The 22,254-nt window shown below is 45.6% G+C and overlaps 1 protein-coding gene across 1 annotated transcript in view; it reads left to right on the top strand.

The window, feature by feature from the left end:
* Nucleotides 1-22,254, top strand: part of LOC122553272 (cytochrome c oxidase subunit 7A2, mitochondrial-like) — a 23,780-nt gene extending 1,526 nt beyond the window's left edge. Inside the window, exons 2-4 of the mRNA XM_043696858.1 lie at nt 12,497-12,643; nt 20,493-20,577; nt 22,027-22,254. Coding sequence (XP_043552793.1) covers nt 12,497-12,643; nt 20,493-20,577; nt 22,027-22,082 — 288 coding nt within the window. The 3' untranslated portion in view covers nt 22,083-22,254. The remainder of the gene's footprint in view (nt 1-12,496; nt 12,644-20,492; nt 20,578-22,026) is intronic.

Genomic DNA, 22,254 nt, shown 5'->3' with positions numbered 1-22,254 from the left:
GAAAACTGATCATTGACTTCAGGAAGAAAGGAGGAGGACACGCTCCTACCTACATCAAAGGAGCTGAGGTGGAGAGGGTCGAGAGCATCAAGCTCATGGGAGTGACGATAACCGATAATCAGTCCTGGGCCTCCTATGTAGATGAGATGGTCAAGGGAGTACAACAATGCCTTCTCTTCCTCAGGTGCCTTAGGAAATTCAGCATGTCATGAGGACCCTCACCAACCTTTACAGATACACCATAGAAAGCATCCTATCTGGGTACATAATGTGATTTTAGAGAAGATTTGTAGCTCAGGTTTGCTCACTGAGCTGGTAGGTTTGTTCTCAGACGTTTCGTCACTATGACAGGTAACATCATCAGTGAGCCTCTGATGATGTGCTGATGTTCTGTCCCACTTGCTATTTGTGTCTTGGTCCTGGTGAAGGGCTTATGCCTGAAACATTGACTCTCCTGCTCCTCGGATGCTGCCTGACCCACTATGCTTTTCCAGCACCACATTTTTTGAATCTGAATGGACCTCGCTAATTTCAAATCTAATGTTGATCTTGTTTTGCACACCTCCTGTGCAGTCGTAACCTTGTGTGCCTCACTCTGTTAAAGCACCCTATGATCTGTGTGTCCTTATGATCTGTTATGATCTGTCTATGCTGTTTGCAAAACAAAGCTTTTCACTCTACTTGGGTACACCTGACGACAATAAATCAAACCAAATCAAGCTCATTCCCCAATAATCCCTACACCTGCTATTCTACATTAGCTCCTAGTCAAGTGACAACTCAGTTTTAAAATTCGCATCCAAAACCATCCATGGCCTCTCCCCTCCCTATCTCTAATCATCTCCAGCCCGATTATCCTCCAAGATATCAGTGATTCTCTCATTCTGGCTTCTCCTGCATCTCTGATCTTGTTTCACCATTGGTGCCTCAGTTGTGTAGGCCCTGATTGATATGCTCCTATCCCCAAGGAGGGATGGGAATGCAGCCTCAGAACGCATACAAAATTCCCCACTTTAGACTTCTCGATAGGTGAGAAGTCAACTCCAGAAAGGCAGCGCCAAACAGCTCCCCGCACTCTGCTGCTGGCACCACCACAGCCCCCCCCCCCCCAAAAGGCAACACTGAAAATATCCCTCTTTAACCAGACTCTTTAAACATCAAACCCAGTTATATTGAGGCTTGGTTTCATAGCTTAATCCTGTGAAGCACCTTGGACTGTATCATTAGGTTAAGAGTGCTATTTATGTGTTGTTGTTGTGGTTACCATTTTAATGTAGGTAATCTGTGCACAATTAGACCAGTAACACCTAGGAGAAAATAACATGTTAACAGCTCAGTTGATTCAGCATCATCCTCTTTATTAATTCCTGGAGGCTTGTATAGAAATAGACGGACTGGTCAAAAAGCATCCAGAATAGAGTCACAGAGTTATGCAGCATGAAATCAGACTCTTCAGTCCAACTCCTCCATGTTGACCAGATATCCTAAATGACATAGTCCCATTTGCCAGCATTTGGCCCATTTCCCTCCAGATACTTCCTATTCATATACCCATCCAGATGCCTTTTAAATGTTGCAATTGTACCAGCCTCCACTACCTGCTTTGGTAGCTCATTCCATACATGCATCACCTCTGCATGAAAAAGCTACCCCTCGAGGTCCCTTTTAAATCTTTCTCCATCTCACCTTAAACCTATTCTCTCTAGTTTTGAACTCCTCTAACCTGAGGGGAAGACCTTGACTGTACATCCTATCCATGCCCCTCAAGGTTTTATAAACCTCCATAAGGCTACCCCTCAGCCTCCGATGCTCCAGGGAAAACAGCCCCAGCCTATTCAGCCTCTCCCTGTAGCTCAACCCCTCCATTCCTGGCTATACCTTTGAAAAGCTTTTCAAAATCCTTTGAAGTTTCACAACATTTTTCCTACAGCAGAGAGACTAGAATTGAATGCACATCGACTTGGACCCGGTTTACCAACCTCTGAGAAAAAGAACCGGAAATGATATCACCGACCGTAACAGATCAACACACATAAATAGAAAGCGGGATACAACACTAGCGCTTCATCAGATGATGTTACCTAGCATGGTGATGAAACATCTGAGAATAAATCTACCAGCTTAGCCAGCAAACTTGCAACCTGCTGTATTCTAAAAGTGGCCGAACCAATGTCCTGTACATCTGCAACATGACATCCCAACTCCTATACTCAATGCACTGACCCATGAAGGCAAGTGTGCCAAACACCGCCTTCACCACCACCAGTGACTCTACTTTAAAGGAATTGTGCACTTGTACACCTCTAGGTCTCTTTGCTCAGCAACACTCCCCAGGCCCCTACCATTAACTTTGGAAGTCCTGTCCTGATTTACCTTACCAAAATGCAACACCTCACGTTTATCTAAATTAAACACCATCGGCAATTTGTCAACACACTCACCGAATCATGTCTTATAGATCGCATTGCAGATACTACCATCACCTTCCCTGGCAGGACACACCCACCATAGTGGCAGTATAATATACATCAGGAGTAAGTTATCTGGCATTCCTAAAGAATAGCAGTGGATTTGACAAAATCTCAGGTATCAGGTCATATGTGAGCATCACTTGGAAGCAACACTAAAGTTAGAAAGGGCACAGAGTGCACTTTGGGTAGGGGTCTTCGATATGATCATCAAGAGTGGCTCAATAGCACCACTACTGCCTGGGCTGGTCAAGTCCTGAAAGACATATCTGCCTGCAATAGGTAGTGAGAACAAATATGGGGAAAAAAACTCGTTTATCTCATCGTCGTCAATCCACATGTTTCAGATATATCTGTTCATGGCAGTATTAAGTGACCACTGCAGTCCTTGCAGAGACAAAGTCACATCTTCATACTAAAGATGCATACTGGCCTGTTGAGTGGCACTACAACCATGCTAAATGGGATAAACTTCAAACAGATCTAGCACCTCAAGACCAAACATCCACAAAGTGCTGTGGACATCAAAAGCAATTGAACGGTATTCATTACACCCTCAGTATATCTTCCACTCTACCATTACCATCAAGCCAGGAAATCGACACTGGCTCAATATGGAGTGCAGGGGCGAACCAGGATAATGGGAATTGGGAATACGATGGTCCAGTCAAGTTTATCTAGTGCAGGAGTGCATGACAGGAGCTGCACCAGGCAGAGCCAGAAGTGAGGTGCCAAAATGTCAATACAGGATCACACGTATGACCAAATGTAGAAGCAGTACGCAATAGACAGAGCAAAGCGTTCCCACAACCAACAGATCAGATCCAAGCTCTGCAATCCTGCCACCAGTCCCGGACAGTATTGGGCAATTAAACAAGTAACAGGAGGGGAGACTTGACAAAAGTGCGAAAATCAAGGCCGAGGTATTTCAATCCATCCTGAACCAGACATGCTGAGTGGATGATCCACACTTGTTACCCAGCCTTAGTAATGAATAGCTTACTGGGGATTTCAGAGGGAAGTTAAGGGCCAGTCACTTTACTGTGGCTTTCAAGTCACATAGACAGATTTCCTTCTCGAAGGAGCATTAATGAATCAGAGTTTTTAAAAATAAAAATGACATTTTCATGACACCATTACTGAGATTTGTTCTATACTCTGGATTTATTAACTGGCTTTAAATTCCACCAGCTGCCATGGTGAGATCGGAATCCATACTCCTACCTTAGCCTGGGCCACTGATTATTAGTCCAGTAAAATTCTCATGACACAGCTGCCTCTCTCTTAGAGGCCAAATCCTGACAACATTCCACAATAATAACAAAGACTCAAACTGCAGAACTAAGTGTGCTCCTAGCCAATATGTTCCAGTAGAGCTTCAATGCTTGAAGCTACACAGTTTAGGTAGATCTTGTTCACAAAAAGCAATTCTGTTATGGCCCAGGTCAGAAAACCTATTTTATGTCACAATCTGATTAGGGACAAGTAACTTATTTTTAGATAAAGTCAGAGATTAAGGGAAAGGACTAAGCCACAAGATTCCAGTTTTGAACAAACAATAATACTTTTATTCTGCAACATTACAACAGTACCAATCCACAATACATAGACAAATTATTTCTAACACTCCAACCTAACACATGAATAAGAGCAGGAAGGGGTAACTCCTCCCCTCAAGCTTCCTTGATCATTCATTATGATCGTGACTAATCTCATCTAGGCCTCATCTTCACTTTGCTACCCACTTCCCATAACCCTTTAACCCATTACACATGGTTAATACTGCTAATATACTATGATTGAACATCTTACAATACATGTACAACAACAAATTCAATTAGGATCGATGCCACAGAACTTTCAGCAACTTGCTCCAGAAATTAACAACACAGAGGGTCACCTAATCTTGCCTGCCATTCTCCCAATGATGCTTTGGGTTCTATTACTGAGCTGAAAGACAGGACTAACTGTACAGTGATCCCTCAGTGCCACCCTCACACAAAGCAGTGTCTCCCCAGTGTGACCCTCAGACTAAGTATCTCCTCAGTGTGACTCTCAGACAGTGACCCCCACCTCAGAGTGATCATCAGACAGTGCATGGAACATAGGGAGAACTCATCACTTGAATACAGAACTGGCTTGAGGGTAGAAGACAGAAGATGATGGTGGAGGATTGTTTGACCAGCGGTGCGCCACAAGGATCGGTGCTGGGTTCACTGTCTTTTGTCATTTATATAAAGGATTTGGATGTGAACATAGGAGGTATAGTTTGTAAGTTTGCAGATGATAACAAAATTAGATGAGTAGTGGACAGTGAAGGAGGTTACCTCAGAGTACAACGGGATCTTGATCAGATGGACCAATGGACTGGCAGATGGAGTTAATTTAGATAAACATAAATTAAACATAAACATAAATGCATTTTGGAAAGGCACATCAGGGCAGGACTTATACACTCATTGGCAAAGTCCTGGGAAGTGTTGCTGAACAAAGAGACCTTGGTGAGCAGGTTCATAGTGCCTTGAAAGTGGAGTCCTAGATAGATAGGATAGTGAAAAAGGTGTTTGGTATGCTTTCCTTTATTGGTCAGAACATTGAGCATAAGAGTTAGGAGGTCATGTTGCAAAATGTACAGGACATGAGTTAAGCCACTTTTGAAGTACTGTGTGCAATTCTGATCTCCCTTCTATTGGAAGGATGTTGTGAAACTTGAACGGGTTCAGAAAAGATTTACAAGGGTGTTGCCAGGATTGGAGGATTTGAGCTATAGGGAAAGGCTGAATAGGCTGGGGCTGTTTTCCCTGGAGTATCAGAGGCTGAGGAGTGACATTCCAGAGCTTTATAAACTCATGGGGGGCATGGATAGGGTAAATAGACAGGTCTCTTCCCTGGTGAGGGGGTGTCCAGAAGTAGAGGGCATAGGTTTAAGGAGAGAGGTGGCACGGTGGCTCAGTGGTTAGAGTGCCAGGGACCCAGGTTTGATTCCAGCCTTGGGCAACTGTCTGTGTGGGTTTCCTCCTACAATCCAAGATGTGCAGGTTAAGTGAACTGGCTATGCTAAATTGCCCATAGCGTCACAGGGATATGTCGGTTAGATGCATTCGGGTAGGGGAATGTGTCTGGCTGGGTTATTCTTCAGAGGGTCAGTGTGTACATGTTGGGCTGAAGGGCCTGTTTCCACACTGTAAGAATTTCAGTTTAAAAGGGAGCTAAGGGGCAACTTTTTCAAACAAAGAGTGATGTGTGAAATGAATGAGCTGCCAGAAGAAGTGGTGGAGGCTGGTACAATCCCTCAGCGGAGTGACCCCCAGACAGTGTAGTTTTCCCGTCAGGGTGACCATCAAATACTGCAATGACCTCTCAGTGACCCTCCGACAGAGGAGTGACATTCTTCGATTGACATTCAAAACACGTTCCCTCAGAGTCACTCTCAGACAATGCACCGTACCCTCAGCCTGACCCTCAGAGTAGTGTCCCTTAAGTGTGACACTTAGAGCAGTATTCTCCTCAGTGAGACCCTCACACAGTAATGTCCCCCTCAATATGACCCTCAGGCAGTGCAGTATTCCCTCACTATTCCCCTCAGACAGAGCAGTGCATCCCAGTGTGACCTTCGCACAGTAGTGTTCCCCTCACTACCCCCTTCAGACATTGCAGTGTCCCCCTCAGACAGTGCAGTGTCCTCCTCACTATCCTCCTCAGACAGTGCAGTGTCTTCCTGTCTACCAGGACTTATACACTTAATGGCAAGGTCCTGGGGGACGATGCTGAATGAAGAGACCTTGGTGAGCAGGTTCATAGATCCCTGAAAGTGGAGTCCTAGGTAGATAGGATAGTGAAGAAGGTGTTTGGTATGCTTTCCTTTATTGGTCAGAGCATTGAGCATAAGAGTTAGGAGGTCATGTTGCAGCTCTACAGGACATGGGTTAAGCCACTTTTGGAATACAGTGCACATTTCTGGTCTTCCTTCTATTGGAAGGATGTTGTAAAACTTGAAAGGTTTCAGAAAAGATTTACAAGGATGTTGTTAGGATTGGAGGGTTTCAGATATAGGGAAAGGCTGAATAGGCTGGGTCTGTTTCCCTGGAATGTCAGAGGCTGAGGAGTGACCTTCTAGAGCTTTACAAAATCATGAGGGGCATGGATAGGATAAATAAACAGGTCTTTTCCCTGGGGTGGGGGTGTCCAGAACTAGAGGGCATAGGTTTAAGGAGAGAGGGGAAAGATTTAAGGAGGACCTTAAGGGGCAACTTTTTCACACAAAGGGTGGTGCATGTAAGGAATGAGCTTCCAGAGTAAATGCTGGAAGCTTGTACAATTTCAATATTTAAAAGGCATCTGGTTGGGTAAATGAATAGGAAGCGTTTAGAGGGATACAGTCCAAATGCTGGGAAATGGGACTAGATTAGGTTAGGATAGCTGGTCGGCATGGACGAGTCAGACCGAAGGATCTGTTTCTGTGCTATACTTCTCTATGACTCCATGACCCTCGGTGCAGTGTCCCCCTTGGAGAGACCCCAGCACAGTGACCATAACACAGTGCAGTGTTCCCCCTTGGAGAGACCCCAGCACAGTGACCATCACACAGTGCAGTGTTCCCCTTGGAGAGACCCAGCACAGTAACCATCACACAGTGCAGTGTCCCCCTTGGAGAGACCCCAGCACAGTGACCATCACACAGTGGTGTTCCCCTTGGACAGACCCCAGCACAGTGACCATCACACAGTGCAGTGTCCCCCTTGGAGAGACCCCAGCACAGTGACCATCAAACAGTGCAGTGTTCCCCCTTGGAGTGACCCCAGCACAGTGGCCAGCACAGTGCAGTGTCCCCCTTGGAGAGACCCCAGTACAGTGACCATCACACAGTGCAGTGTCCCCCTTGGAGAGACCCCAGCACAGTGACCATCACATAGTGCAGTGTCCCCCTTGGAGAGACCCCAGCACAGTGACCATCACACAGTGCAGTATCCCCCTTGGAGAGACCCCAGCACAGTGACCATCACACAGTGCAGTGTTCACCCTTGGAGAGACCCCAGCACAGTGACCATCACACAGTGCAGTGTCCCCCCTTGGAAAGACCCCAGCACAGTGACCATCACACAGTGCAGTGTTCCCCCTTGGAGAGACCCCAGCACAGTGACCATCACACAGTGCAGTGTTCCCCTTGGAGAGACCCCAGCAGTGACCATCACACAGTGCAGTGCTCCCCCTTGGAGAGACCCCAGCACAGGGCAGTGTTCCCCCTTGGAGAGACTCCAGCACAGTGACCATCACACAGTGCAGTGTCCCCTTTGGAGAGACCCCAGCACAGTGACCATCACACAGTGCAGTGTCCCCCTTGGAGTGACCCCAGCACAGTGACCATCACACAGTGCAGTGTCCCCCCTTGGAGTGACCCCAGCACAGTGACCATCACACAGTGCAGTGTCCCCCTTGGAGAGACCCCAGCACAGTGACCATCACACAGTGCAGTGTTCCCCCTTGGAGAGACCCAGCACAGTGACCATTACACAGTGCAGTGTTCCCCTTGGAGAGACTCCAGCACAGTGACCATTACACAGTGCAGTGTTCCCCTTGGAGAGACTCCAGCACAGTGACCATCACACAGTGCAGTGTCCCCCTTGGAGTGACCCCAGCACAGTGACCATCACACAGTGCAGTGTTCCCCCTTGGAGTGACCCCAGCACAGTGACCATCACACAGTACAGTGTCCACCTTGGAGAGACCCCAGCACAGTGATCACACAGTGCAGTGTCCACCTTGGAGTGACCCCAGCACAGTGACCATCACACAGTACAGTGTCCCCCTTGGAGTGACCCCAGCACAGTGACCATCACACAGTGCAGTGTCCCCCTTGGAGTGACCCCAGCACAGTGACCATCACACAGTGCAGTGTTCCCCCTTGGAGTGACCCCAGCACAGTGACCATCACACAGTGCAGTGTTCCCCCTTGGAGTGACCCCAGCACAGTGACCATCACACAGTGCAGTGTCCCCCTTGGAGATACTCCAGCACAGTGACCATCACACAGTGCAGTGTTCCCCCTTGGAGAGACTCCAGCACAGTGACCATCACACTGTGCAGTGTCCCCCTTGGAGAGACCCCAGCACAGTGACCATCACACAGTGCAGTGTTCCCCATTGGAGAGACCCCAGCACAGTGACCATCACACAGGGCAGTGTTCCCCCTTGGAGAGACTCCAGCACAGTGACCATCACACAGTGCAGTGTCCCCTTTGGAGAGACCCCAGCACAGTGACCATCACACAGTGCAGTGTCCCCCTTGGAGAGACCCCAGCACAGTGACCATCACACAGTGCAGTGTTCCCCTTGGAGTGACCCCAGCACAGTGACCATCACACAGAGCAGTGTCCCCCTTGGAGAGACCCCAGCACAGTGACCATCACACAGAGCAGTGTCCCCCTTGGAGAGACCCCAGCACAGTGACCATCACACAGAGCAGTGTCCCCCTTGGAGAGACCCCAGCACAGTGACCATCACACAGAGCAGTGTCCCCCTTGGAGAGACCCCAGCACAGTGACCATCACACAGAGCAGTGTCCCCCTTGGAGAGACCCCAGCACAGTGACCATCACACAGAGCAGTGTCCCCCTTGGAGAGACCCCAGCACAGTGACCATCACACAGAGCAGTGTCCCCCTTGGAGAGACCCCAGCACAGTGACCATCACACAGAGCAGTGTCCCCCTTGGAGAGACCCCAGCACAGTGACCATCACACAGAGCAGTGTCCCCCTTGGAGAGACCCCAGCACAGTGACCATCACACAGAGCAGTGTCCCCCTTGGAGAGACCCCAGCACAGTGACCATCACACAGAGCAGTGTCCCCCTTGGAGAGACCCCAGCACAGTGACCATCACACAGAGCAGTGTCCCCCTTGGAGAGACCCCAGCACAGTGACCATCACACAGAGCAGTGTCCCCCTTGGAGAGACCCCAGCACAGTGACCATCACACAGAGCAGTGTCCCCCTTGGAGAGACCCCAGCACAGTGACCATCACACAGAGCAGTGTCCCCCTTGGAGAGACCCCAGCACAGTGACCATCACACAGAGCAGTGTCCCCCTTGGAGAGACCCCAGCACAGTGACCATCACACAGAGCAGTGTCCCCCTTGGAGAGACCCCAGCACAGTGACCATCACACAGTGAGGGTCACATTGATGGCACTGAATGAGTGGGTCACTGTGTGCCCTGGGGGGGTGGGTGGGAAGTGAAGGTCCTGAGGGGTGCAAGGCTGTGTGGGTGTGACTGAGAGGCCTGAGTGTGGAGGGTGAGGGCCCTGATGGGATCAGGCAGTGAGAATTTGAGTACACTGCTCCTGTTGAGGTCTGTCTAACTCGCACAAGTTTAGCATAAAGGTTTCACTTTTGTAGATGTTACCTGTGCAGCAAATAGAATTCCATTCTGCTCTGTTAATCAGTGCTCTATTCAGTGTGCCCCTGCCATGGTCAAAGATTGTTTCCAAAGCACCCAGATTTTTGTTCCTGTATTTAAGTTTCAGCATTTACTTTGTATTGTGTCTCATTCATTCTGACTTTATACTTCGCTGCTTTAAATTTCCTCTACTTGTGAATGCAGTCCAATTGGTCTCCATTTCAGGGGTCTGTTTATGTCCTGCTTACAGCAGTGTCTATTCTTTCTGTGTGTTGGTTTCATGCCTTGATTCACTTGCAGATTTTTAAATTATATGCAGGCCCAGGTGGTTATTTCAACATACAGATATACACCATTATATCTATATACTTGGTATATATATCTATTGTTAAAGCAAGTGCTTTTGCATATCAAGACACCAGATAGTGCAACTCTTCTTACTTAAGGAGGAATATACTTGCACTGGAAGCAGCTCAGGGGAGATTCATTTCTGGGATGAATGGGAATCAAGTTGGGTCTGTATTCATTGCAGTTTAGAAGAATGGGATGTCTTATTGAAACACAATTCTGAGGGACTTGGCAGGGTGAATGCCAAGAGGGTCTTTCCCGGATGTAGGTTTGCTTGCTGAGCTGGAAGGTTCATTTCCAGACGTTTTGTCACCCTACTAGGTAACATCTTCAGTGGACCTCTTGGCGAAGCACTGCTCATGATTCCTGCTTTTTATTTAAATGTTTGGGTTTCTTTGGGTTGGTGATGTCATTTCCCATGACAGTGTCATTTCATGTTCTTTTTCTCGGGGTGATAAATGGGGTCTAACTCGATGCGTTTGTTGAGAGTTCCAGTTGGAATGCCATGTTTCTCTGAATTCTCAGTGTGCTTCACCCGGCAGCCCTCTGAAGATGTTACCTAGTAGGGTGACGAAATGTCTGGAAATGAACCTTCCAGCTCAGTGAGCAAACCTACATCCAGAACCTCAACCTGAGCTGCAAAGCTTCTCAAACCTCACTAGTGTCTTTCCCCTCTAGAGCCAGGAAGCACAGTTTCAAAATAAAGGCCCTCCTGTTTAAAATGAAGACGTGGGTAAATGTCTTCTAAGGGTGCTAATGTTTGGAATTATCTTCCACAGAGAAGTGAAGATTGGATCATTGAATATGTTGATTTTTCAGGATTATCTTATTTAATAATGGAATGGGATGAGTGGACAGAATGGCTGTCCGCACTATTTATCTTAGTACATAATTGGTTATAAGGTTTTAATTTACACGGCAACCATACTTTAAATGTTATATTTGATATTGTCTGGAGAAAAGGTAATTTAGACGTGTGTTTGGATCCCAATCATCATTTTGAAAATCTGAAATATGGAGAATTTCAGTAGCATTTATTTGCTCCCTTGATGGGGTTGAGTGAGCTGGGAGTGTGAGCCTATGGCTAGCCCTGGCTGGTCAGCTAGCAAGCAATGTTGCAAAGAAGAGCTCAGTCCCAGAGTATTGCCACATTCATTTCCCCACTCAGTATTCTGTCATCCACTGAATGTTTTCAACCTTGGCGCCTCTTTGTTTTGAATCCCTGCATCTGCAGCTTTTTAATTTCTACTCTATCTGGATGAAAGTTTGCTCGCTGAGCGAGAAGGTTTGTTTTCAAGTGTTTCGTCACCATACTAAGTAACGTCATTAGTGAGCCTCCAGTGAAGCGCTGGTGTTATGACCCGCTTTGGGTTGGTGATATTTTCTGTTTTTTTTCTGGGGGTGGTAAGTGGAGTCCAAGTCAATGTGTTTGTTGATAGAGTTCTGGTTGGAAAGCCATACTTCTAGGAATTCTCGTGCGTGTCTCTGTTTGGCTTGTCCGAAGATGAATGTGTTGTCCCAGTCGAAGTGGTGTCCTTCCTCATCTGTATGTAAGGATACTAGTGATAGTGGGTCATGTCTTTTTGTGGTTAGTGGATGTTCATGTATCCTGGTGGCTAGTTTTCTGCCTGTTTGTAACAAACACCACATTGGACAAACCAAGACATGCACGAGAATTCCTAGAAGCATGGCATTCCAACTGGAACTCTATCAACAAACACATCGACTTGGGCCCATTTACCACCCTCCGAAAAAGAACAGGAAATGACATCAGCAACACAGGACATGACATAGCCATCCCAAGGCAACCTAAGCACATAAATAGAAAGTGAGACATAACACCAATGCTTCACCAGAGGCTCACCAATGATGTTACCTAGAATGGTGATAAAATGTCTGAAAACGAACCTTCCAACTCCACCAACCCAAGGAAACTCAACTTGACTACAAATCTTCTCAAATCTCACTACTCTTATCTGTTTGACCATTACAGCTGGTCCATCTCAGCACTTACCTGACGTCCAACATACACTATTCTGTTGTGACTTGGAGCCAAAACTGAATTACTCATTCCGCGCTGCTGTATAATTCAAATTTTGCAGATGAATTTGGCAACCTTGCCTCTCTATCACTCAGGCAGCCACATTAATTTGCCATTCACCTCGCTTGCTATTTTTATGACTTGTTACCCACATTTGCAGCAGCTGGTGCAATCAAAAGATCATCTAGGGTTGCATCTGTGATAAGTGCATTCCAAATAATTATCCATGTGTAACGCATCCACACTTAGCCTATATTGTCCATTTGGGAAACTACATTTCCATGTAATTGCGGTTTTCTCCCTCAGGCTTTCCAGCAGCTTTCACAGCGAACCTTCAGCACTGCAGCCCGCCGGCGAGTGGAGAATAAGGTTCCTGAGAAGCAGAAGATATTTCAGGTGAGTGACCTGTGTGGACTGGGTTGGGCTACTTCAGGAATTGGAGCTCGACATGTAGCTTTACACTGCCATGCTGCTGTTGTTACCCTGTGCTTACTGATTGTGTACGTGGTTGCATTTAGTGCAAGTCATCTGAATCAACGAACATTCTTGCAACTATTTGCATTTGCTGAATTTGGAAATTGAAGGTGATTTCTACCTTTAGATAGGATTTGCTAAATTTGAAAAATTCAATATCCATTTAGTTTACCTTCTCCCAGCCTGATGTTTACATATTAGAACAATAACTGCTTGGTTAAGAAATTATGATTATTACTAAGTTTAAAACTAATTCAGGCACAAGGTCAGCAAAACTGTAGTGATTGAGAGCTTTGGGATTTTTGTCATTACTTCTGCCAAAGATCCCTTACTGCATCATGTCTTCTTATTCCAACAACATATCTCAAAATACTTTAGGTATTTGATTCCTGCAAATACAAGACAGTTGCTGAGAGCTGTGTTGGGGTAGAATGTGACCCCTCGCTGGACACTTCTTGCAGGTCTTCAATGTATTTTTGCTCCACATTTAAAGTTGCCTTAGTCTCAGAGGACCAGATGCCTGCCAGTACTTTAACTTGTGAGTCACTATGCCTCAGGTGAGGGGCGAGTTCGCGAAGACAGGACCTTTTATGGTGACCTCAGCTGGTTTTGGAGTGAACCCACACTGTTGACCAGCCATCCAGCCAACTGACCCTCAACTCCATGTTTGCACAACAAACAAAATAAAGGGAATATTAAAGCAGCTGATGAAAGTGTAGTTAAACAACAGCAGTTTATCAGATAGAGTTTAGTTTCTGGATGGTACGGCTTGCAGGATATACTTGATCATGCAATTTTATAGCATTAGAATGGAGGCATTCATCCCAACATGCCTGGTGTTTGGAAACAGTAAAAACAATGAGCTTTGTCGCAGATTAAGTTGTGTACCCTCTTTACTTACTACTTACCAACAGAGATGAATAAGAATATATATCAGATCTGTAGGTTTCAACTAATTTGACATTAAGTTCACAATTCAGAAAGTCATAGTTGCAGTTGATTTTTAAAATCCTAGAGAAGCAGTCTTAACTTAAAGGATGCAATTAATTTTGTAAACCATTTCCTCCTCTTTAGGTAGACTTATCCATCCGGGGTAGTAGAACGGATTCTGGCTGCTTTATTGTTCAACTTCCACTAGGATTAATGTAAATTGGCACATTTGCTGGAAAGAGCATTATCTATCTTTACTGACAGTGTTACACATGAATGTTGGTTCTGGATATATGTTTGCTCGCTGAGCTGGAAGGTTAGTTTTCATGAAAATGCTCCTTCCATCTCAGTGAGCAAACTTACATCCAGAACTCAACCTGAACTACAGATCTTCTCAATCTTGGTGTATTGAACTTTTACTCTAAATGTTTTTAACTTGCCTTTGTGCCCTTAAAATAGTGCTTTTATTTTCAAGACATCTGTACTTTTTCCCAAGGTGAACGGTTGATATATTTTTCCGTTTTCAAGAATTCATTGAAGTTTTGAGCTTCCAACAGACACAATGTTGGCTGCCATAATGGTCAGTAGTCACCGTGTGAATTTTTGTTATTAAGCTTTGCTCGTGGACTCTGCACCAATAAATAACATTGTTGGCCGACTAAGCAAATCCCTATCAAGGTGCATTTGAAGCATAACTTGGTTGAATGTTTATATTCCTCAGCTAAAGAATGCAAGCCAATGTCTCCTAGAGCATTGCTTTATCCAGCCTTCTGTGTACTGCATTACCAGCAAATAACCAAGTTGTTTCCAAGTTCTGCTTAGAATATAGCAGGCTGTCATTCTATTCATCATTGACCCATGTTTGTTATTTCTGTGGGTCACATGGGTAGTAGTTTTTGGATTAGAATCCCTGGCAGTTGGCAAGGTTAGATCTCATGGAACACAGGGAGAACTAGCCATTTGGATACAGAACTGGCTCAAAGGTAGAAGACAGAGGGTGGTGGTGGAGGGTTGTTTTTCAGACTGGAGGCCTGTGACCAGTGGAGTGCCACAAGGGTCAGTGCTGGGCCCTCTACTTTTTGACATTTACATAAATGATGAGGATGCGAGCATAAGAGGTACAGTTAGTAAGTTTGCAGATGACACCAAAATTGGAGGGTAGTGGACAGCGAAAAAGATTACCTCAGGTTACAACAGGATCTTGATCAGATGGGCCAATGGGCTGAGAAGTGACAGATGGAGTTTAATTCAGATAAATGCGAGGTGCTGCATTTTGGGAAAGCAAATCTGGGCAGGACTTATACGCTTAATGGTAAGGTCCTAGGGAGTTTTGCTGAACAAAGAGACCTTGGAGTGCAGATTCATAGCTTCTTGAAAGTGGTGTCGCAGGTAGATAGGATCGTGAAGAAGGCGTTTGGTATGCTTTCCTTGGTCAGAGTATTGAGTACAGGAGTTGGGAGGTCATGTTGTGGCTGTACAGGTCATTAGTTAGGCCACTGTTGGAATATTGCATGCAGTTCTGGTCTCCTTCCTATCGGAAAGATGTTGTGAAACTTGAAAGGGTTCAGAAAAGATTGACAAGGAGGTTACCAGGGTTGGAGGATTTGAGCTATAGGGAGAGGCTGAACAGGCTGGGGCTGTTTTCCCTGGAGCATCGGAGGCTGAGGGGTGACCTTATAGAGGTTTACAAAATTATGAGGGACGTGGATAGGATAAATAGACAAAATCTTTTCCCTGGGGTTGGTGAGTCCAGAACTAGAGAGCATAGGTTTAGGGTGAAAGGGGAAAGATATAAAAGAGGGGCAACTTTTTCACAGAGGGTGTATGGTATGAGCTGCCAGAGGATGTGGTGGAGGCTGGTACAATTGCAACATTTAAGAGGCATTTGAATGGGTATATGAATAGGAAGGGTTTGGAGGGATATGGGCCGGGTGCTGGCAGGTGGGACTAGATTGGATTGGGATATCTGTTCGGCATGAACGGGTTGGACCGAAGGGTCTCTGTCCGTACTGTACATCTCTGACTCCAAATGCACCTAACCTACTCATCCCTGAACACTGGGCAATTTAGCACGGCCAATTCACCTATCCTGCACATCTTTGGAATGTGGGAGGAAACTGGAGCACCTGGAAGAAACCCATGTAGACACTGGGAGAATGTGCAAACTCCACACAGGCAGTCGCCCGAGGCTGGAATCTAACCCCGGTCCCTGGTGCTGTGAGACAGCCGTGCTAACTACTGAGCCACCATGCCGCCCCGAACGTTTGCACGTTTCTTCACTGCAGCCCCCTCATGGGTTAAGTTTGCATGTACTCGATATGTGCTTTTAACTCCAGTGCAGACCACCCAATCATTGTCTACTAATCTTTGCTGGGCGCATGTGCTTGTGTGAATTGTGTGTTTAGGGGAAAGTTGGCGTCATTTTTTGGCTCTGCTGATTTAAAGCAGTTCAATAATCTTCATCCAAGATGGGTGTTTTCTTGAGCCACCATCTTAATGAGACCTTACCTCCATCGGAGCTGCCACAAACATTTCAGAGAACTGTTATTGGATGGAAGTGGACAGCAAGCTACAGAGGGAATGTCAGGGCAGCTGACTGAAAACTTAGAGCAGCAGCTTACCATACCCTGTTTAACTGTTGGATGGTGAGGTTTATAGAATGTAGTTAATCAGTAATTTTATGGCACAGAATGGAGGGGAAGTAGGGGGCATTCATCCCATCATGTCTGGTCCATGGAAGAGGTAAGAAAAAGATAAAAATGTGGCCAATACTGCCATGGCCAGGGTGAGCTATTCCTCCAGCCCCTTTCCTGTTTCTCTCTTTCGCTCTGCATTTAAGGTTTCCACCAAGGCAACCCTGCAGGTTTAAATGCAGACTGAGACTGTTTTCACCGTCAATGAGGAGCTCTTGATGTTTTTTTTCCTGTCATCTCTGTGTAGCTGGGAGTCCACTGACCAGCTGGAACTAACGGCTGCTTGAGTCGTACTTTTGGGGGAGTTGTGTAATATATTTGAAATAACGATTGCAGTGCTTGTGTTTCCCAATAAGGACCAGAACTATTTGTTAGTGTTTCAACATAAGGCCAATAGCTTGCAAAATGGACTGGGAAATGTGTGAATTGAGTTTGTATGAGGGAGTTTTAACACTACATTGAATGTTGCCTCCAAAGAATATGAAAAGAAATGGGCCATTCCTCGTCCATAGAATTATTTACTCCTGGGATCTGGGCATTGCTGGCTTAACCACCCATTGATAGTAGTGTTGAGTGAAGTATTGTTAACTGAATGGCAGAGGTGGCTCTTGCCTCTCGACTTTCATGATCCTTTCAGAGAATTTGACCTCATCTCAGGTTTTTAAATCTGCTACCTCTTATCCCAGAAGTTGTAGTAGATCTGTGCTGGAATGGGACACTATCATTTCTGGCCTCCCCCATGCCGTTAAGGAGGCTAGAAGTGAATAGTGTTCCATTCCAGCACAAATCTATTGCAACCTCTGGGATAAGTGGTAGCAGAATTAAAGACCCGAGGTGAGGTCAAATTCTCTGAAAGGATCATGAATCAGTGGGATTTGCTATCCTAAAGTGTGGTGAATGCTGGGACGTTGAGTAAATTTATGGTGGAGATAGATTTAGTTATTAGCAATGGGTTGAAAAATTATGGGGAGTGGGCAGGAAAGTGGAGTTGAGGCCAAGACGAGATCAGCCATGATCATATTAAGTGGCGGAGCAGGCGTGAGGGGCTGAATTGCCTACTGCTCCTAGTTATGTTCTTTTTGTACAATGGGAAATTGAGTAGATACCTGGGTCTGCACAGTCAGGCTGAAGGGAGGAATTGGCAGAAGCAAAGTCAGCATTCTCTGCAGTCTTATCAAATGGCAGCTTGAAAAGCCAAGGCTGCCATCTGTTCAGTGGCCTCTGATATGGAGTGAGTGGAAACTGACCCTACGGGGGAGGAACTGAATGAGAAGTAGTTTGCTTGGTTTGGCTAGTCTCTTACTACCTAACCAGAAGGATTATTATTATCTGGCCACAGTGAGACCCACTCTACCAGGTGAAGGTAGGATATAAGCAGAGTGGCCGCAGAATTAAGGGAGATGTGGGGGAAGCAACTGTTGAAGCAGAATTCAGAAATCCTTCCTGAAAGGGAATTAGTTGCTGGAGAAAGATATTCAAGATTATAGGCAACAGAAAAGCATGCTCTGATGAAGGATCACTATGACCTGTGTATAAAAGACTGATTTGGTTTCAGATTTAAGAATCAGTTATTTTTATGGCTGAAAATTGACAGATCTCATATTTTCAACCTCCAACAGTAAAGGCCAAGAAATACCTTTTGATATATGGTGTATTTGAAACTGCAATGTGTTTGTTTTACACTGCACCATCACAATAACTTTGGAGAGATGCATGACCAAATGTACGATCATATTTGTTAGTCTCTAACATGCAAAGGTGAACTGGCAATATTTTGAAAAAAGTAGAGCATAGCCATTGTAGTATCTTGAATGGTTATCAGACTGTCATTGGAGCAGTGCCTTGGTCTAGTTCTTGTGAACAGGACTGGAGGCCATTCAGCCCCTTGAGTCTGCTCTGTTCTTCAGTCAGCTGGTGACTGATCTGTACCTTCAAACTGCACTTTCCTACCTTTTTTCCATCAAAAAGATCCCAGTAGTCCCATTCAGCGGCTACAGCCTTTTGAAGGCTAAGGATCCAAGTTTGTGGGAAAACTGCTTCAAAACGACACTCCTAAATGGCCCAGCTCAAAACGTAAAGTGATACCCATGCCCATGCTGATCTTTAATAGTTTTTCTCCATCTACCCTGTCAAGAATCTTGTGATAAACACTTTGAATAGGTTAACCCTCTAAACTCAGGGGAGTATGAGTTAACATCATGCAACTCAGAATTTAGCCCTTTATGCCCAATATCATTCCGGTTAATCTGTTACACCACTTGCAAGGCCAATATCTCCTGTTTCTATTGGAGGGCCCAAAACTCATTGCAATATTTTAGATGCGCTCTGATCAGACCACTTTCTGTAACTTAATAACTCCCCCTTTGTATTCCAGTCTTGCAGAGATGAGCACCATTAACATTTTTGTTTTACATATCTGTGTACCTGCTTTTAGTAATCTCTGTATGGAGACGCACTCCACGGCTCTTACAACGATACAGACCTTGGCTCCCAGCATTTATACTGATGGTTAAGCAGAGGCTGAAAAGGATCTCAACGTGCAGAACCTTGGTCCTGATCTTCTGATAAGAAGCTGCACATTGCAGCAACATAGACAGAAACCATCCTAATGCAGCGAGCTCCAGAGGAGCTCCTCACAAAGTCAAACCTTCTAATGGGCAATTGCCTAGCATTGCTAAAATTCCCAAGTCAGTCACTTTGGAGGGTTCTGACTGACTTACCTCAAAAATTAGCCCGGAAAAGTTGTGACATTAAAACCTATTGTAACTCCTGGCAAACTATAAAATGGCTACCTCATCCTAGGGCCTGACCCATTACTTACCAACTCCTCTCCATTGACTCAACTCCTCTTCTGTCTGATACCCAAGCACATCCCATCCACCACACGCCCTGACAATGTTCTCCCCACCCCCAACTCAATGTGAGCTGACCTTTCCTACGTCCTCACCCAGTTACCAAGTGCCTGTGACTCCCCTCTCCCACACAGCTGTCCAAGTGCCATAAGGGCTTTTTAACCGATAGCGTACGGCACTGAACACAGAAAAGGGGTACTTGGTTTCAGAGTCTACCCACTCCGGTGTTACCTATGAGGATTGCAAAACTTGTTTACACTGTTTTAACTGGGAAGGCCTAAAAGTGAATCAAAGTGGGTGCTTTTTAGTCTGATCTGGGTTAGATATCTCCTTTTAGATTAGATTACACAGTATGGAAACAGGCCCTTCGGTCCAACAAGTCCACACCGACCCGCCGAAGTGCAACCCACCCAGACCCATTCCCCTACATTTACCCCTTCACCTAACACTACGGGCAATTTGGCATGGCCAGTTCACCTAACCTGCACATCTTTGGACAGTGGGAGGAAACCCACACATACATGGGGAGAATGTGCAAACTCCACACAGTCAGTTGCCTGAGGCGGGAATTGAACCCAGGTCTCTGGCGCTGTGAGGCAGCAGTGTTAACCACTGTGCCACCGTGCCGTCCACTATAGGATATAGGATTTCTGACAGAACAGAGGACTCAGACCAGTATCTTGGAACACTTGTACTTTTGCTTGGGAATGGTAATGGAGTGTTTCCCTTGCCACCTACTGGCTGGATCCCAGTAGCACATCAGAGTGGGGGATGTGGCCTTGTTAGTCTCAGTGTAGCAATATAGATTGGGATAGGCTTTAAATCTAGCTTTCTGTACTGTGACCTTCATTAGTTGTGTTATCTCACTGACGGTCTCGGCTGGAATCTGTGCTCTTGATTGACTTGTACACCCAGAAATGTATGTCAGACAGAAGAAACCATGTGATTTAGAAGGACTGACCGTCTGGAGCCTGGAGTTGAAGCTGGTGCTCAAGCCTTTTCTCCACCAGCAAACTTGCTATCTCTGAACATGTTCCCATTGCAGTTCCTTCCTTGCCCCACATTCTGCTCCTGCAGGTTCCACTTTTCTGGCAGTCTCATCTGCCAAAGATGTGAAAGTAGCTCTTTGTCTTATTCTCTCTGGATCTGTGAATTTCCTGCCCTTCAATATAACCAATGTGAGAGGAATTTGTGTAAGCCTCAACAGCACCTCTAGGTTTGGCTCATTAGCTGCTTTCCTAATGTTGGTGCAACAATGCTACAATTGACTCCCATTGATTCTTCTGTTTGTTTCAGGCGGACAATGGGTTGCCAGTCCATCTAAAAGGTGGTGTGATGGATGCTGTGCTCTACAGGCTAACCATGGGTCTCACTGTTGTGGGTAAGACTTACTGGGTAATCCTTCTTGAAACCTGATCTTTCTGCGTGTTCTAGTAGGTAAAGACATTGAGTCCCTGTACAGTGACTCATCTGGGTGTTCTCACTTAGACTTAGAATCATAGAATCCCTATGGTGTGGAAACAGGCCCATCAGCCCAACAAGTCCACACCAACCCTCTGAAGAGTAACCCACCCAGACCAGGGAATATAAGGATAGAAAACTGGTTATGAATCAGAACACCGTGAGTAAATGTATAGACTTAGTATCATAGAATCCCTACAGTGTGGAAACAGGAGAAGTGACTTGGGTGTTATGTCGGAGCCACAATGGGTATGGGCTGTGAACGTGCCCCTGCCAAATGATCAGCCCGTTTCTAGGTTGAACAATGAAGAATAACTAGAGTTCTGTGGCCCCTTGAGTGTCAGCTTTGTGAGGGGTTGCACTTGTGAAGAGAGAGAATTTAACTTGTTGACTGAAATGCATCTTTGAACAGAAATGGATACACTTACTGTGTAGCTTAGCCACTGCAAAGTAAAATCATAGAATCCTGATAGTATGGAAGCAGGCCACTCAGCCCATTGAGTCCATGCTGACCTTCCGAAAGCACCTCTACCCCATCCCCCTGCATTTTTCAAGGCTTATCTACCTCACTTGTACATCCTTGGGCAATTTGGTGTGGCCAGTCCACCTAATCTTTAGACTGTGGGAGGAAACCAGAGCACCTGGAGGCAACCCACACAGACACAAGGAGAACGTGCAAACTCCACACAGTCACCTGAGGGTGGTATCAGACATTATTCTGTGAGGCAGTAGTGCTAACCACTGAGCCAATGTGCCACCCCTAAAGCACAGAAGGAGCTAAAGATTCTAGTCCCTGCTACCCAGGGTTTGTTCAAGGTGCACCTATGATATCTGCTCCTTTTCCTGTGCAGCTGGAGGTTTGTACCTGGGCAGACACTCAGAATAAAAAAAAATGCTTCTGAAACTAGTGTCAGGAAAGAGGATAAAATGAAGCAAGCAGTTCTTTGCAGATCCCAATGTGAAATTTTGATGGTAGTTGTGAGGGTGGGACTTATTCATGCTTGGCATTTCAACACATTCTGCGTTGTAGCCCCAACCAGTGAGAACTGCAGTTTGTGTACTGATGGTTCAGCAATAAGGTAGGTTGGGGTCGAGAGGGTCTGTCTTCTAGGCTATTCTTGTGAACTCAAAGGACTGGTAGTGCTTTGAGACCAATGGTTCAATTTGATAAAATAATAAGAGAACTGGGGTTTACAAAATAAGTGAAATGTCAGGAATTGCTAACATGACAGCAGAAACCGAAAAAACTTTGCACGCACTTGGTAAATTGACTTGTCAATACTTCCCTCTGGAAAACCCATGGTATTGCTGATTTTCTTTCTTTAAATGTTTGACTATAATTGCAGAAATCTTTTTTCCTTATTTCCAGGTACAGTCTATGTTATGTACGAACTCTTTGACATTGCCCTACCCAAGAAGAAGTAATATCAGCTTGCAGCCAAGTTGGAAGTCTTTGTTTCACTCCACAGCCCTGTCTGAATGTTAACCTGTAAATTATCAGGGACCTTATTTTACAAGTGTCTGTTCACTGCTTATGGGAACGGTCTTTATTTGATGATGAAGCGTACATAATTAAAAGAAAAAGTGACTTATCACA

The sequence above is a fragment of the Chiloscyllium plagiosum genome, chromosome 9 (assembly GCF_004010195.1).
Source record: "Chiloscyllium plagiosum isolate BGI_BamShark_2017 chromosome 9, ASM401019v2, whole genome shotgun sequence".
Lineage (NCBI taxonomy): Eukaryota > Metazoa > Chordata > Chondrichthyes > Orectolobiformes > Hemiscylliidae > Chiloscyllium > Chiloscyllium plagiosum.
This window is presented reverse-complemented; position numbering and strand designations above follow the sequence as displayed.